The sequence below is a fragment of the Hyperolius riggenbachi genome, chromosome 8 (genome assembly GCF_040937935.1).
Source record: "Hyperolius riggenbachi isolate aHypRig1 chromosome 8, aHypRig1.pri, whole genome shotgun sequence".
Classification (NCBI taxonomy): domain Eukaryota; kingdom Metazoa; phylum Chordata; class Amphibia; order Anura; family Hyperoliidae; genus Hyperolius; species Hyperolius riggenbachi.
In genome coordinates, this window is record NC_090653.1 from 71524704 (window position 1) to 71543312 (window position 18609).

At 45.2% G+C, this 18609-nt stretch overlaps 1 protein-coding gene across 1 annotated transcript in view; it reads right to left on the minus strand.

The window, feature by feature from the left end:
• Nucleotides 1-13516: 13516 nt before the first annotated feature.
• The window catches only part of AXL (AXL receptor tyrosine kinase), a 144016-nt gene continuing 138923 nt past the window's right edge, over nt 13517-18609 (minus strand). The window contains exon 20 of the mRNA XM_068250668.1: nt 13517-14002. Within this exon, the coding sequence (XP_068106769.1) occupies nt 13585-14002 (418 nt within the window). The 3' untranslated portion in view covers nt 13517-13584. The remainder of the gene's footprint in view (nt 14003-18609) is intronic.

The window sequence follows — 18609 nt, forward strand, 5'->3', positions numbered from 1 at the left end:
CAAGCGTTCGCGTCCTCTGTTTCATGTTTGTCTGTCGATGGTTAGTTAGGCGTGCTTGTCTCTATTGTGCTTATCACGTGGAGACCGCGCATAACCACGTGCACTGTTGCGAATGAGTGCGGTGTTTGCGGTTAGCTAGCATTTGTTATTTTCCGGATCTCCTCATTGTATGATTTGCTGTGCCTTTGCTACTCTCGTGCTCCGCCTTGCTGTAGCCTTGTCATTTCTGGCGATTGCACCTCTCACGATCGCATTTCTGTTTCGTATCTGCTGTTGTTGTAGATTGGCGCACACACACACACAACCTGTCCCTTTGCTCGTTCTCATTTGCAATCGCTTCTCTTGCGATTGCGTTCTGCGCTTCGTACAATTCCTGTCTGGCATTTGTGGAGGTACAGAGGATTGGTTCCTCTGCACTCCCCAGCGCCATCTGCCGACAGGAATTTCCCTCTACGGGTGCGTAGCACCTTTTGCTGAGTGCCTGCAATTATACGCTTGTGGAGGATTTCCGCCGTATCAGCGCACGCGTTGTGCGCTGCTCACGGAGAAAGTTCCACAATCGTTACAATTTCCTTCATAGACACCTGGCTGCTGTGGGCAGAGGAGTAGGAACCGCTCAAGGTCAGAGGCAGAGTGGAGGAGGGTGGCTGTGAAGGTGCAAGGGAGAAAGCAGCTGAAGATGCTGCACCTGAAGGAGGAAGAGGAGAAGGTGGGCGGCTTTTCTTTTGTGTGCCGAATTTGCTCAGGTGCTCTTCCCATTGCAGTTTGTGCCTTTTCTGCGTGTGCCTTCGTAAGGCAGTTGTCCTTTCCACGGTAGAGATGGCCTGAACCTCCGATTTTCGGTTCGCGAACTTCCGCAAAAGGTTCGGTTTGCGCGAACTTTCGCGAACCGCAATAGACTTCAATGGGGATGCGAACTTTGAAAACTAGAAACATTTATGCTGGCCACAAAAGTGATGGAAAAGATGTTTCAAGGGGTCTAACACCTGGAAGAGGGCATGGATGAGTGGGATAGATGCCAAAAGTCCTGGGGAAAAAATCTGGATTTGACGCAAAGCAACGTTTTAAGGGCAGAAATCACACTGAATGCTAAATTGCAGGCCTAAAGTGCTTTATACATCAATGTGTATACATCAATCAGGTAGTGTAATTAGTGTACTGCTTCACACTGACACACCAAACTCACTGTGTAACGCACCGCAAACAGCTGTTTGCGTAGTGACGGCCGTGCTGGACTGGTGCACACCATGGTGATAGCGTTTTTTAAGCCCATATGGTCGCCGGGCTGTGGTAGCTCAATGATAGAACAACAGTGACTGTCCAGCTGATCAAATTTGGTCTATCCACAATGAAGCAACTACCTTATTATCTTCTTGTATGTAGGTAGGCATAGGTAGGTGCCCCAGTATAGGTAGGTAAGCATAGGTAGGTGCCCCAGTAGTTAGCTAGGCATAGGTTGGAGTCCCAGTATAGGTAGGTAGCAGGGGCGTAGCTAGAAATGACTAGGCCCCATAGCAAAAAAATTTTATGGGCCCCCCCACGACCTTCCAACCCCACGGATCTCGGACCTCCCACCCAAACATTCCTCCAGGACCCTCCACCCCAACATTCCCACACCCCACTAAGTACAGTATAAGTAGCCAGGTCTATAGGTGTCCCCAGAATAGGTGGCCAGGGGTATAGATGTCCCCAGAACAGGTAGCCGGGGGGAGAGATGTCCCCAGGACAGGTAGCCAGGGGTAGAGATGTCCCCAGAACAGGTAGTCAGGGGTATATGTGCCCAGTATATGTAGGCAGGGGTACAGGGCCGGTTCTAGACTGGCATATATGAGGGAGCAGTCAAAAATGGGTAGGGAGCAACATATTCGAGGAATTTTTTTTTAAAATGGACGTGGCCATGATGTCATGTGGGTGGGGCTAACTGTAATGTAGTTATACTAGCTAATGTAGTTACATAAAAAAAATATGAAGTAAATGCGCATAATGACAGACAGCGTTTCCCCAGTAAATGCATGAAATGAGAGACAGCGTTTCCCCACTAAATGCACATAAGAGACAGCGTTTAACCAGTAAATGCACGTAATGACAGACAGCCTTTCACCAGTAAATGCACGTAATGAGAGACAGCTTTTCCCCAGAAAATGCACATAATAAGAGACAGCTTTTCACCAGTAAATGCACATAATAAGAGACAGCTTTTCACCAGTAAATGCACATAATAAGAGACAGCTTTTCGCCAGTAAATGCACATAATAAGAGACAGCTTTTCACCAGTAAATGCACATAATAAGAGACAGCTTTTCCCCAGTAAATGCACATAATAAGAGACAGCTTTTCACCAGTAAATGCACATAATGACAAACAGCCAGTGTCCCCAGTATATGTAGCCAGGGATATATGTGCCCAGTATATGTAGCCAGAGGTATATGTCCCCAGTATATGTAGGCAGGGATATATGTGCCCAGTATATGTAGCCAGAGGTATATGTCCCCAGTATATGTAGGCAGGGGTATATGTCCCTAGTATATGTAGTCAGGGGTATATGTCCCCAGTATATGTAGGCAGGGGTATATGTCCCTAGTATATGTAGTCAGGGGTATATGTCCCCAGTATATGTAGTCAGGGGTATATGTCCCTAGTATATGTAGTCAGGGGTATATGTGCCCAGTATATGTAGTCAGGGGTATATGTGCTCAGTATATGTAGTCAGGGGTATATGTCCCTAGTATATGTAGTCAGGGGTATATGTGCCCAGTATATGTAGTCAGGGGTATATGTGCTCAGTATATGTAGTCAGGGGTATATGTGGCCAGTATATGTAGCCAGAGGTATATGTCCCCAGAGCAGGGAAGAGGGAGAGCTATGGGCACAGTGGGGAAGGAGGGCCATCTCAAATCTCCTTCCCGCACCTTAGGGCTCTCCCTCCCTCGCTCTCCCCTCCAGAAGTAAGTGCTTACCTGCGTCTCGTTGCAGCCCGGGATGATTTGCCGCTAGTCTGGTCTGATCCAGACCAGAGCAGCGGCACCAGATCAGAACTTCCGGCGCTGGAGCGAGGCGGAGGTAAGTTCCGCCCCTCTGCCAAACGCCACACAGCACATTAGGAGAGGAGAGAGCGAGGGAGGGAGAGCCCTAAGGTGAGGAAAAGGTAGATAGGCATAGGTAGGTGCCCTAGTATAGGTAGGTAGGTAGGCATAGGTATGTGTCCCTGTATAGGTAAGTAGGTGCCCCAGTGGTTAGGTAGGCATAGGTAGGTGTCCCAGTATAGATAGTTAGGCAGGGCCTGGCTGGCATAGTAATAGCAATTACCAAGGTCCAGCTGCAACAGATAGGGCTGTATAATGCAGTGTCAGTGGGCAACAAAAAAAAACACATCAGGAGAACATTAGCTCTCAAAAGAGCTGTTGAGGGGTGCTATTTTAGCAATAACAATCAGCCAGGAGCAAGCTAACAAGCCTACAAGAGCCTAACTATTCTTTCCCTATGAGAGTCTGCCAGCAGCTGTCCCTTCACTAAGTAATGCAGGCACACGAGTGAGTGTAAAGCCCCGGGCTGCCTGCCTTTTATAAGGGGGGGAGTGGCTCCAGGAGAGAGTGTAGCCTAATTGGCTATAATGTGCCTGCTGACTGTGATGTAGAGGGTCAAAGTTGACCCTAATGGTGCACTATGGGGGCGAACCGAACTTCCAGAAAAGTTTGCGTTCCATGGCGATTGCGAACCACCGGAAGTTCGCCTGGAACCGTTCGCCGGCGAGCCGTTCGGGCCATCTCTATTCCATGGCTCAGTTTTTGGAGGCAGAGAGAACAGATGGCATTGCTCTAAACTTTGGCAGACACATTAAAAAATTTCCAAACCACTGAGCCCCCCTGGGGTGATGGCACTATGGTGGCAGCAGCAGCTGACGTTGAAGGGCATGTTGGCTGGCTGTCCATAGGTGGTGATACATGGCGCCAGACACTGCCACCAGCTTTTTCTGACGACGAGCTCCCCTTGCTTATTTCAGCAACTCGTCTCCTCCTACTCCTCTCTGACTCCCCCTCTGAACTGTCCCCTTGGTCATCGTTTCTCTTAGGAACCCACGTGGCATCCATATCATTGTCATCATCATAATCATCCTGCCCAGCTTCGCTTGCCTCAGACACCTCACAAACTGCACCAACAGCAGGTACTTCATCATCCTCCTCCTCACACGTTATGTCCATAGTGTCGCCGCCTAACTCAGACATATGAGGTGGTGTAACTTGCTTAGCGCCTTAATCTTGTTGTAACAAGAATGGCTGTGCATCGGTGATTTCCCCACCAAATAACTCCTGCGAACTGTCAAATGTAGCAGATGTGGTGCTTGTAGTAGTGCTGGTGGCTGCGGAAGATGAGGTGTTCTGTGTTAAATAGTCAACCACGTTCTGATAATCTTGGGAGTTGATGGGATCTGCCTTCTTCTGAGCACTGTACTTTGAGCCAGGGCCGCATGAAATCGCATCAGCACGACCTCACACAGACCTGCCGGGTGGCCTTCCTCTGGGTCTGCCTCTACCTCTGCCTCTACCTGTTTTGTCCATATCGAGGGGGGGGGGGGAGTGAAAGGTATGCACTGACTTGACTAATACAATGTGCAATCACACAGGTGCAGTTAACAAGTATGTACGGAGTGTTATATCCCACTGCGTGCTCTCACGTAGGTAGGTGGGTGCACTGATGGGTATTACAATGTGCACCTGTCACACACAGACAGGTACTGTACAGGCACAGTGACACTGCGTGCGCTCACGTAGGTAGGTGGGTGCACTGACTGAAGTGAACAACAGGTAGGTATATGCAGTGATTGGTATTACAATGTGCAACTGTCACACACAGACAGGTACCGTACAAGCACGGTGACACTGCCTGCGCTCACGTAGGTAGGTGGGTGCACTGTGAACAACATATGCATACATGTGTATGCATATGCATGAAAAGTACATTTATTTCAGAGTATAATGCACTCTAAGGGCCGGTTCACACGTACGTCTGTGCTGCATCTGTGTTTATAAGCGTTCAACCGCTGAACGCCGAATGACATAAATCGTCATGTCATTTGAAAAGCGGCTGACAAAACTGTTTGCCTGCGGTTGTCAGCATTCGAGGGAGCGTTCGCGTTTAAAAGCTTGCTAGCTTCCCTATGAATTCTGGTCCATTTCCTGTCAACCGCATTTTCCAGGACGTCGTTTGCGTGCTTACGACGGCGATTATTCGTGTTTACCGCTGACGTTAGTCAAATGCAGCTGTCAATAGAAGTCGCATGAGGCGTCCGAAAGAACGCCATCTACCTCGACACTGAAAAAAACTTGCACAACCACTGACAGACTATACTAACAAACACTCTCATAGAAACCTATTACGAACGGTTAAAACGTGATGTTTAAACGACCAAAAATACCGTCGGCAGACGTCCGTGTGAACCGGCCCTAAATTTCGCTGTCACTAAAATCTGACTGGGTTTGGACTAGTCCATCTTCTCATGGGGTATTCTCTGAGTTTTCTTTATTTTCAAAGGCACTTAATGAACAGCATTGCTCAGTCCAACAGCCAAAATAGTATGCAAGTAAGGAGGTTGGCTGGCATCTTTGTATAGATATTTATTTTTTAAAGTGCTTTTGTAAAGAATAAAGGAAATACTGAGAATCCCCCATGAGGAGTTGGACTAGTCCAAATCCTGTCACATGTCAAATTTTTACTGTCTGCTGTAAATGCCAGCAATGTAGGAGAAAAGTAATTTACAGTGCATTTTGCTCTGTGGGAAACTCCTTATAAATAGGTTTACATATGGTTTTAACATTATACAATGGTGGCCCTTGGAAGCTGGTTTTACACTTTTGCAGTTTTGCAGTGTGATGTGCACAGCAGAAATCAGCCTTCATAGGACCCTGTGCGGTGTTAGGGTCGAATGCATAGCGCCGCCCTTCTGGATAGTGACATACTATCTGCTGGGCAGGAAGCATGTCACTGGGATTCCATCGGTCCACGCATGCGTGGCACGTCTACACTTACTGCGTCGCCCATTAACTTGCATTGCTGCATAATCCGTCCAGTAGCCACGGATTACGTCGCAGGACACTGCAGACTTTGCATCATGATTGTAGTCGTTTCGATTCTTCTGGCGCACTGCCTTGCACCGCGTTAAGTGTGCAAATCTCCATAGACCGGCATTGCCCTTGCCTCGGGGAAGCCTAACGCAGGGCGACCCAGGCTACAGGTGTACAAGTGGCCTAAGGATTTGGTTCATGAATAGTAATAGCTGTATGGGACCACGTTACACAGCTTTGGAGGAGCTCAGCATCTGGCTACCATCTAGGTCAGACTATTTTCCAACTTAAAAAGTTTTTTCTTTAATTGATTGAGTTCCACTTCAATCAAACTGAAATCCATGAATAAATAACAAGACTATGAAGTGATTAAAAATAAGCATTTATTTGACAGTTTAAGCTTTTCTATTAGGAAAGTGTACAGAAATATATATTTCATTTGATATACAAAAAAATAAGTATATACATTTGTAACAAAAAGGATTGTAAAAATAAAAAAAAAATAAAAAAATCTACCTCTAGATCTGTAACGCAGATATGTCACTTTGTCCCAGAATAGGCTCAACACAAACGTGTCTAGTGGATCAAATTGCACTTGTGACATTAATCACACAGTCCAACCAAAATGACAATTCTGTGTTGGGTGGCTGCTGATTGGCTGGCATCTACTGGCTTCTTCAGGACATCAGCAGCAAGATCACTGCACATGAATTCCTAGCTTCTCCTGGTTACATAATCATACACTGGGCCAAATTTATCAAAGCATTACCATTAGTTTTTTTTCTTCTTAAACAGTTCTAACCAGCAGGATGAACTGTCCTGCATGATAATAAGAAAATTCTTAATCCTACTTTATAGCGACAGTTTAGCTTGACTTTCTAGAACAGCACTACAGTTAAGAAAAGTGCAAATCCATTCCTGAACTGCTGAAGATTAAGAAGTGCTTAATAGCACTTCTACACAGCTTGTGCAGTGCAGGCTAGACATGCTTTGTGAAGTGCTCCTCCCCCCCGCTGAATCCTGTGAAGCTGTTCTTTAATGCCATACAGCAGATGCATTGGTTACCTCAGCAATAGCAATTTCCCTCACACGCTGCATTGTCTGAGAAAGCTTCCTAAGGGCCCGTTCACACTTGAGCGGGAACCGCACGATTCCCGCTAACCGCAAACGTTTTTAAAAACCACTAGCCACTTAACCCTATGGTAGTGTTTGCACGTTTTTCGGTTAGCGTTAACCGCAGACGCGTTACATGCAGCTCTTGATAAATGTCCCCGAGTATCTCTTAGGCCTGGTACACACAGGCAAATTTTCTCTTACAATCCGGTAAACAATCTGACCAAATTTTGGGATTTTCTGAAAGTGAATTTGTCTGCTGGCCAGAAACTGAGATCTTGATTGATTAGAAAACTCTAACAACATAGGTCTTGATTGATTAATGATCAGTTGGTATATGTGCAATTAGGGATGGTCAGAAATGCCAATTTCTGATTCTGTGGAAATTCCGATTTCCGCCAATGCTGAGTTTCGATTTTCCGACTTCCAAGAAGTCTTTTTTTTTTGTAATTTTTTGTATTCTCTGATTGGCCAAATACTTAGGAGTTGAGTCAGAAGCGATAATCGGAAAATACGATAATCGGAAAATACCACAGAAAGTATCCGAGTCTTGTGAAAGGTATAAAATTACCGCAGTAACCATACTTTTATGGAAAAATTTTGCATTCTCTGATTGGTCCAGTGCTTCCAAGCTCTGTGATTGGTCTAAAATGACAGAGTTGCGGCAAACTGGAATTCTACAGAACTGTACGGAATTTATAAAGTTCCGTTATCCAATTTCCGAATTCTGATGGGAAATGCGGTTATTTCAATTCCACGGATTCCAAACGAGCATCCCTAATGTGCAAACAGCTGGTCAGTGTAAACTAGTGGGCACCCGAGGGCACTTATTTGGGAACAACAGGTCAGATATAGAGGTACTGTTGACGTTTTTATGTTGTTTTGGCACATGAATAAAGATTGATTGCCCAAACGGTTGTGGCAGATCTGCCTGTGTGTACCAGATTTTTCAGGAGACTGTGCATAGCCAAACATTTCTCTACTGGTAGTTTAAAAAGCCATAGTAAGCCAGGGAGTGGTTCAACACCTCAGAGTTTACCTGTAGCAGTGATAGCTGTAATCAGTGGACAGACCCCTTAAAGTGTTGCATTATGTGCACAAAGACATTTCTAGGCCGATAATAGGAGAATACAACCACCCAGCTCACCAGGGATCAGTGACATCACTAGGGCCGGGCCGAGGCAGAGGCGAGAGAGGCTCCAGTCTTAGGGCGAAGTGTAGGAGGGGGCACACAACTCACTCAGCTATCATTCCCCTATTGTGTTTGAAGCAGAGAGAAATAAGAAAATGGGATACATGGCTGTGACTGCAAGCCAGATAACTAGAGATTAAGGGGTTGGGGGCCCTAGGGCGCCTTTCAGTCTAATAGCAATCACTGTATTACAACTGGGGTGGGAGGGATGGGGGGGTGCACTTTGGTGTCTCAGCCTTGGGTACTGGAGGACCTTGTTCCGGCTCTAGATATCACTGATCAAATTAACTTCAAAGCTGTATGTAACTTGTGTAAACACCAGAGAAACTTCAAAATGTGTTCTTCAATACAGCCAAGCAGTTTTCAGCAGTTGGTCTTGGGTAAGTTCCACAGTGAAATCAAGATTGGTTTCTGTGGACAACACGCACTGTGACTTTCACACTGTAAAGGTGCCCATACACTAATACATTTTTTGATACCCCAAAATGGCAGCCTGAGCATAATTAGGAAAGTTTTCTGGCCAATGTTGATCAAAATTATCTTGCTCAAAGGGGGGTGGGGCAGGGGCATTGTGGGACATAGATCAATGGCCGTCTGAAGGACCACCTAGGTCTCTTCCCAAGATTTAACCATGCTCCTTGGACAGAGTAGCACATTCACCTGGCCCGGCAAGACCCCTCCTGTGTCCTTCTGTTTGCATTCCCACCAGCCACCTGTTCTTCATCCCCCACAAGCATGTTATGTAAGTGCATACTTGCCACCAGGTCACAGAGATCAGGCACCAATGTACGGAAGGACACAGAAGGGAGCACGCTGGCCTAAGAGATGAGTTAGGGGGAGAGTGTGGGGGGAGGGGGGGCTGTCAGCCAGCAGTAGCAGTTTCTAGATATTTAATAGATTTCAAGATGAAATTTATTAAACGTTTATTTGCAATGTGTGGCAGGAATAGATCCCTCTGATTAGATTTCCATCAAAGAGGAATCCGGGCACATTCAGCGGCCATATGCCAGTGTATGGCCATCTTAAAGGATACCCGAACTGACATGTGACATGATGAGATAGATATGTGTATGTACAGTGCCTAGCACACAAATAACTATGCTGGGTTCCTTTTTTTCTTTCTCTGCCTGAAAGAGTTAAATGCCAGGTATTCAAGTGGCTGACTCAGTCCTGACTCAGACAGAAAGTGACTACAGTGTAACCCTCACTGATAAGAAATTCCCCTTTTTCACATCTTTCTTGCTCTCAGAAGCCATTTTCTGCAAGGAAAGTGTTTTATAGTTGGGATTTCTTATCCGCGAGGGTCACACTGTAGTCACTTCCTGTCTGGGTCAGGACTGAGTCAGCCACTTACATACCTGATATTTAACTCTTTCAGGTAGAGAAAGGAAAAAAAAGGAACACAGCATAGCTATTTGTGTGCTAGGCACTGTACATACACATGTCTATCTCATCATGTCACACGTCACCTCGGGTATCCTTTAAGTATTGCTAAGTGGTGAAAACCACAATGCAGCACCCCAAAACCATTCCTGGCCAGGCTTCTGTAATAAAGTCTATGTATCCATTCTAATGTGTCCATTCTAATGTCCACTAGAAAAATGTAATTGGCTGCAATACTCAGACACCAGAAAAGGTAGAGAAGGTTAAAGGGAACCTAAACTAAGAAGGATATGGATTTTTCCTTTTAAAATAATACTAGTTGCCTGACTCTCCTGCTGATCCTGTGTCTCTAATACTTTTAGCCACAGCCCCTCAACAAGCATGCAGATCAGGTGCTCTGACTGAAGTCAGACTGGATTACCTGCTTGCTTGTTTCAGGTGTGTGATTCAGCCACTACTGCAGCCAAAGAGATCAGCAGGACTGCCAGGCAACTGGTATTGTTTAAAAAATAACATCCAGATCCCTCTCAGTTTAGGTTCCCTTTAAAGGGAAGCTTGGCTTTTATAAAGGGGAAGACTATCTCTTACCCTTTCTAGATCCTAATGAAGTAGTGGAACAGCAGTCAAAGTGAATAATACTAAGTTCCTTTGTAAAGGAATGCCATCTAACTGCAGGACAGACAGCTGAGATGGGAAGTAGCACCCCATCACTAGCGTCAACTTTTGCTCAATTGGAGACTATTCAGTTCTGGTGAGTAAACAGCCCATCTTCTGCCTGCCAAGAGTGGCCTCTAGTGGCTGGTGGGTGCGAGAACAATACTTCAGGCAGCTATGAGCCCCAGGAGCAAAAAGAGTTATCAGATCTCATCGGCTTTTAATAATAATAATAACAATAATCCAAACATTTGTATATCGCTTTTCTCCTTTCGGACTCAAAGCGCTCAAGAGCTGCAGCCACTGGGACACGCTCAGGAGGCCACCATGCAGTATTAGGGAGTCTTGCCTTGAACTCCTTACTGAATAGGTACTTGACCTAGCCAGGATTTGAACCCTGGTCTCCCATGTCAAAGGCAGACCCTTAACCAGTACACTATCCAGCTTTTCTTTCCTCCCCTACATCATATTTCAAATATGTACTCATAAGTACATTTGATGTGACTTCAATTTTGTGTTTTTATTTATTAAGAAGAATGTCTGAGCCCTCTAGGACACGAACACATATTTTCTACGTATTTGATACATTTGACCAATCAAAAACGTAGTAAATGTATCTGTAAACCAGGTGTGGTTAATCCACAGAACTTCAATTTATGAGGAATTACAAGCCCTAGCATGTCTAGAGACTGGCATTTCATATTTTGTTTGGATCAGAGTTCCTCCAGAGATTAAGGCCTGCAGATTGCTCACACCTGTTGTAAACATTGCAGTCCAGGGTGTAAGGACTGACCAAAGAAAATGGAAGAGACAGATACTACAAAAAGGCATTTGTGGCTAGTAGGCAGTGTCTAGCTGGTTTCACATGTGCAACTCAAATACAAACAGTGGAAACAAAAAGTACATAAAAAGATTGTAAAAAAACAAACAAAGCAAGGATGAAGAAAGATAATGTATGCTTTTCTCTGCAGAATGACCCAGACGGAAGAGAGCTACGGGATATGTAGTCTGTCTGTCTCACTCAGGATGACTCAGGCGGGACAGAGCTAGGACAGATGGAGTACGCCCTTCTGACTGCAGGATGACACTGGCTAGGGAAGCGGGGTCTATGAAGCAGGAAGTCTGCCCCTCTCACTGCAGTGAGACCCAGGCAGGAGGGAGTTAGAGCATATGGAGCCTGTCTTCACTGCAGGATGCCCCCATGGGAAGGGAGCTATGACACATGGAGTATACCCCTTTTCCTGCTGAAATCCGAGGCAGCCGGGAGCTAGGACATATGGTGTCTACCTCTGTTACTGCACGATGACCTAGGCGGCAGGGAGCCAGGAGATATGGAGTACATTGCTCTCTCTGCAGTATGACCCAAGTGGGAGGGAGCTATGACACATGGAGTATACCCCTTTTACTACAGGAAATCCCAGGCAGCTGGGAGCTAGGACTAGCTACCTCTGTTACTGCACAATGACCCAGGTGGCAGGGAGCCAGGAGATATGGAGTATACCGCTCTCACTGCACGATGACTCAGATGGGAGGGAGCTAGGAGATATGGAGTATGACCCTCTCACTGCACGATGACCCAGACGGGAGGGAGCTAGGCAATATGGAATATGTCTCACTCACTCAGGCAGGAGGGAGCTGTAAGACATGAAGTATGACCTTCTCATGCAAAATGACCCAGATAGGAGGGAACTACGTAATGAATGTTAGCCAGAATGAGGGGATACATTGGTCAAAGACTTTGCACCTCCCACTCACTCAGACAGCTACAAAATAACTCTACCCCTCTCACTACAGGATGACTCAAAGATCTGAATAAGTGACATTATAACCCCTCATCAGTGACTCTGCAGCAAAGGCAATAATACATAATAGCATAGATCCCTTTATTTCATTGTCTTACTGTATATTAAAGGCAGCAGGATTTTGGCAAGGTAAAAAGTGAACAAACAGTGCAATGTCATTCCCTGTGTAGAGTGAAATTATAATACTGATTATTACAGTGCTCATGAATGTCATCTAGGTAGGTGACACAGGTCTAATGGTTTTAACTCTGCGGTTACTATTAGCTCTGATGGATTCTGGACTCTCTACAAAGATCAAATGGCTGGGGGCTGAGCAAACTCAAAGAAATATGACAGAACTTCAAAGATTGACCTCAAGTGGCTAAACATCGAAATATGCCATTTTTCTGAGCTATTTTGTTTACACGGATCAATAAAAGCCTCAAGCCTATCTTTTTTCTAAACTCCTACAATGCCACTTTATAGATAATGGTGTTTGTGGAGCGTGTGTCTAGGTTTGGCGATAGAGAAGATCAAATAGTGTTCAGCCAGCCTTATTTAACCATTGGGGCTAGACAGCCAGAAAGACGGTGGATTCCATTGTTCTGCCTTGCTAGTTTTTCCTCCCTGAAACTGGAGGCCCACAATAAACACACCTGGATGACCAGGCCAACGAGTCTTTCAAACAGAAAGGTGCATGTCCCTTTTTAAAAAAACAAAAACAAATATCTCTCTCATAATCAGTATTGGACTTTTGGGCTTTTAACCCTTTCTCAAGAAAATACACATCCTTCAGAATAAGTCATAGACATGGGACTAAATAACATAGAAGTGCTTCTTAAAAAAAATATCACCAGCAACTGTGAATTGTTAGTTCCATCTAGAACGTCATGGTGAAATTTCCACTGGGAAGATGTTTAGTTCAAACCTCTCCATTGTGCGCTGGAGTTTGTCATGTTCTGTACCTCTTCCAGCACAAATCTGGAATTGTTCTGTACGCAAAGTTATAGGAATGTTGTTCAGTCTCTTGAACATTTCAGTATCAAAACACACTCATACACTAGGTTCTTCGTACCACAGCATTATAAAAAAAAAAGACTTGACGTGACAGTGATATTGTTGCTTAGACCTCACTCTTGGTCTTTGTTCACATGACCTTATCACAGGAAGCACCAACACATTATTGTCTCATTAATGATGCTTTGCGTACTGGTTTGGGAGGTTCTAGAGTAGGAAGACCAGCGAGACAATATGCTACGTAATGCCTTTGTGGAATGAGAACGACTTGTTAAAAAGATAAAAATACTCTAAGGCAAGACTGAAACTCCATGAAATTGATGTTGGAAATCCAATGTCAAGATTCCATGTCATATGATATTGGATTTCAAGAGTACTTTGTTTATTATCTGGATCCTTGACCAGCCAATAACTCTTCCAATGTCCCTTCTTCCAAAGCTGAGCTGTAACGTGGGTGCTCCATAGATACTGATGTTAACAGCCGCGTGGCTTCCCGTCCTGGGCACATGACATATCGATTGGTGTTTTCAGGCTGGTGGACTTCTGCCGTGACAGAACTAGGTTTGGAGAAAATATCATCTCCGAAATCCTTTGTATCCAAACCACCAACAGCGCCAAGTTCCCCGTCTTCCTCATCAATGAAAGCAGATGAAAGAGTTTCTTCCATGTTGACGTAGAGAATTTCATCTGGGTCTTTTGCTGGGGGTAAATTCTTGAGGATCTTCTCCAATTCACTGTGAAGTGTCTCGAATGTTGGGCGATCTTTAGAATTCAACTGCCAGCAACTGGACATTAACTCATACCTTAAGAAAGGAAAGAAACTATTAAAACAATTATACTCACATCAGCTGATTAGCAATTGGGCAAAAATGCACATAGTATCAATATTTTAGCATATTACAGCAGGGATCACTGTGGTATACTGTGTGAACCACGGTTCTTTGTTCAGCTCAGGAGACCAATACACCAGTAGTTTCTCAGTTATTAAAAACATACAAGTGTCTTGTTGTTTACCAGTTCCAGTTCAGACAGGGACGGATCTGGGGGGGGCAGACGGGTCTCTTGCCCCAGGCGCAGTTTGTTGAATTCTTAAAAAGGCGGCAAAATTTGGATGGGGAATACAAGTTTAGGCACCAAAACCTGATCTTTAGGCGCCAAAACCTGACCTTTAGGCGCCAAAACTGGATGGGGAATGGCAGTTTAGGCGCCAAAACCTGACCTTGCCCCAGGCGCAACTTGGTCTAGATCCGACCCTGAGTTCAGAGCTATTACGTAAATACATGCTCACTCTTTCATATTGCCAGTCTTCAACTTTGATCGTGACAAATCACATCTCTTTTGACTGTAAAGAACTTTGTGCAAAATCGTGATTTTGCCACAAAAAGTGCATCAAGCATTTTTCTGAAAAGGAAAAGATTTCTCATGGGAAAGGGGGTATCGGCTACTGATTGGCATGACGTTCAATTCTTGGTTAAGGTTTCTCTTTAAGCCTTGGAGGTGCTGAGGAACATTGGGTGCTGCCATAGGTGCCCACATTAATAGCTATAACTGGAAATGTAGGTGCCACCGGGAGTTTGGGGGGTTGGCTAGGGTTAGGCATTGGTTGGAAGGGTCAGTTAGGGTTGGGCATTTTGCAACAGGGGATTTGTTAGGCTTAGGCATTGGTAGAGGAAGGGCTTGTGTGAGAACAGGGTAAGATAAGGTGTTAGGAACTGCAAGAATTAAGAAGTTGAATTTGGGCAATTTTACCAATATTTCACTAGCAGCTTTCTCAATCATCCAAATTACCGCAGTGGCCTGATTGAACGTATGCCCCCTGTAGGGGTAGCCATTTACTCTCTTACCATGGTTGCCACACAGACGTATAACCTAATTTTCCACTGAAACCTCAATTATACTTTTTTTGCATGCTTCTAAAGCCAATCCACAGTTGCCTTGAGTGGACAACAGGAGCAGAACAATGCAGATAACGAGTAGGGCCGGATTTCTGGAAAGGCCAAAAAGGCCCAGGCCTTGTGTGGCTGCAGCCCAAAAGGGCACCTGAACATGAAAGAGGGATTGTTACATATGAAAGAGGAGCAACGCATGAAAAATGGAAAGTGATGCCCAAAGGAGCTGTTGAACTGCAGTACATGGATTATACACATGGAAGAGGGGGCTGCACATGGAATGGAAGGGGCGCTGCTGTACATGAAATGGGAGCCACAAAATAGTTGGCCTAGAGGTACATGAAAAGTAAATTTGGAAAATTCTCTATGATGACCTAGAAAATCATGTTATCTGGAAGAGTCCCTTTAAATTTCTGAACAAAAAAAAAAAAAGAATAAAGGGCCAAAATGTAGAACATCAACCCATCTGCTCTAAGCTATCAGAACACAAGAATGCTGATCTGTGGCTCCAGCAGGTGCACCCACAAGTTGTCTTTCAAAACATAAGCAACCGTGACACCATTCCTAATCCCAGGAAGAGCGCTAAAGCTCGTGGCTTTGGGTGAGCCGCTATGGATAACATTGGCAGATTGCTGACAGCACACTTTCTTGTGGGTAAAACCACTGCTGCTCTGACAGTCAGAACCACTGGTAAATATGTGGCCTGGAGTCACATCATCCTGCTGGTAAAATCGTCAGCATCTTCCCGGCATAAGTGCAGGATGTGGTTTAATGTCTTTCAAATGAGAAATAGAACCTTTTCATCAAATGCCTTCGGGCCCAAAGCAGATGGCATTCGCCTATCTGACCAGCACTCATGGCAATAAGAGACTACACTGCAAAACCAGTTTTGTAAGACTGTGAAATTCAATGTGCCCATGCAAGTTGTGGATTGTGACATGAGTGTGTAGGTCTGTGGTTTACAGTCTTTTCCTAGAGACAGTTAGATGAGGAAACAGCATTATGTAACGGATGTATAACAGTAATAACAGAACTGATCAAGTGACTCAGGCCATGTACAATTTTTATAGTGTGTTCAGAGTTGTTTTATGGATATTTTGGTGCCCTAGCAGAGCTTGTTTTACTATAAGGCACTGTAGGCACGTGCCTACAGGCGCCTGATGATGGGAAGACGGCTCACTTCCCTCCACGAGTGCCTGGCTCCCATCTACCCCATACAGAGTCCTGAGCAGAGTGTAAATGAGAGTTTACTCACCAGGCTCTTGGCATTCCACTGATGAGAGATCCCGTCAGTTGGGGGCATAACTAGCTACTTAATACTGAGGGTACTTATGTCTACCTAATACTAAGAAACACCTGTAGCTACCTACACCAGGCATGGGTAATGTGGGAGAAGTGACAGCTAGTACAGCCAGCACACTTGTGGTGTGGTTCGGCGGGGGGTTTGTAGATCCATGGAGAGCAAAGTCTAAGGTGCCAGAACATCTGCGCAATATGTAAGGATCAAATGATGTAATATAGTGATTGAAAAATGCTCACAAAGGTGGGTTGCATGGGGGGGGGGGGGGGGGGCAACTAACCACTTTGAAATGGTGGAGATTTTTAACCCGACTCCACACCCAGGGTTTCTGACCGGAGAGGATGTGGTTGCTCTCTTGAAGAAAAAACGCTTGCCTGCACACTGGTGGAACCAATGTGGGGCTAGGAAAGTACCCTCCCAAGCTAGAAGGTTGGGGGGGGGGGGGGTATACAGCACAATAGGGAAAGAGGTGCCCAGGGGTTAAAACACTAAAATCAAAAAGGGGAGGGACTTGATTGAGAAAAACATTGACATTTGTGGAAATGTTTATTTGTTCTTAGTTTTTGATTTGAGCATGATTAATGTTTAAGCGCTAATTGAAAGGATTTTCTTCATTGAGGATAATCAATTACTACGGGAGTAGCTCTCATACGTATACACAATTTTTGCTATGAACAGCACTGTATATGCCTACTATACAGGGCCAGTTTTAGGTTATATGGAGACCACATGAACATGCCCCCCCCCCCTTACTTGCTGACAATATTAGGTGGCCACTGTGCCTCTATCCCCCTATACAAAGGTATTAGGTGGTCTTTGCCCCCTTCCCATAAAGCATTATGGTAGAGGGAGGAGCTTGCTGGCCAGACATTGAGCTATGCTAACCCTGCATTAACAAACAGAGGTGTCTCTTCCCCCATAATGGCGCCACTTATAGGGGGGAGAATTAGGAGCCCCACAGGCTCTGGGCTACTGCCTAGTTTGCCCTTATGGAAGCACCAGCCCTGCTGCTATTTCATGCATGCGCTGCAATGTACTGCTTGTTTTTGCCATATTATCTGTCACTACACAAGGCAGCCACCACAGCATGACAGACCTACATTCCAAGCAGACGACAGCTAAATTACGGCCACTATTAAATGTAATGGGTCTTGACAGCAGGAGGGTAACTTGTTTTATTACCTCACCCGTCTTTAGACTTTTATTTTCCCAAGAAGGTTTTGCTATTGACAGCATATGAGGGAGTTAAATGCATGAGGATTTTTTGGCATCATTGTGTGTTATGTTTGCAAGCATATTGTGAAATAACTGATTATGAGTAATTTAGTCTGGAACTGCTGATCAGTGATAGAGAACTAACACATGATAATTAGTGGATCTAACTTTTGAATTTGTATTTACGGACTCTGGATGTGAAATTTTCATAATTCTAGTGGATGGCTGCCAATCTTCACCCTGTCCCAGGGCCGGGCCAAGGCAGAGGCAAGAGAGGCTCCAGCCTCAGGGCGCAGTGTAGGAGGGGGCACACAACTTACTCAGCTATCATTCCCCTATTGTGTTTGAAGCAGAGAGAAATAAGATAAGGGGATACATGGCAGTGACTGCAAGCCAGATAACTAGAGATTAAGGTGTTGGGGGCCCTGGGGTGCCTCTTACCCTAACAGCAATCAGTGTGTGATGGCTGGGGAGGGAGGGATAGAGGGGCGCACTTTGGTGTCTCAGCCTTGAGTGCTGAAGGACCTTGTCCCGGGTGTGCCCTGTCTGTACAAAGATTCCCAGCTACAGACATAATCCTGCCCACACATTAAAGAGCCACTGTAGTGACATATATTAGAATGCAGGTAATTATTCAGGACCCCTACTTTTATGGTAATTGTCTTGGTTTCAGCATCAGAATCACAGCCTAGTACACCCCAATAACTGGCCAATTTTACCACTTCCATGCAGTATGAGAGCTTACCTGCACAATCTGCTCATAGTATTCACAGTCTGTTGACCATCATACTACATAGAGGGGTAATATTGGCCAATCATAGGCCAATCAGAATGAAAGGTGTGTAGCAGGCTTTAAAGAGAGTCTGAAGTGAGAATAAATCTCACTTCAGACCTCATAGATAGCAAGGGCATGTGTGCCCCTGATAAACCGCCGCTATCCCGTGGCTTAACAGGGGTCCCTGATCCCCCAAATCCCCTCCGTGCAGCGGGGGAGCGCTTCCGCATT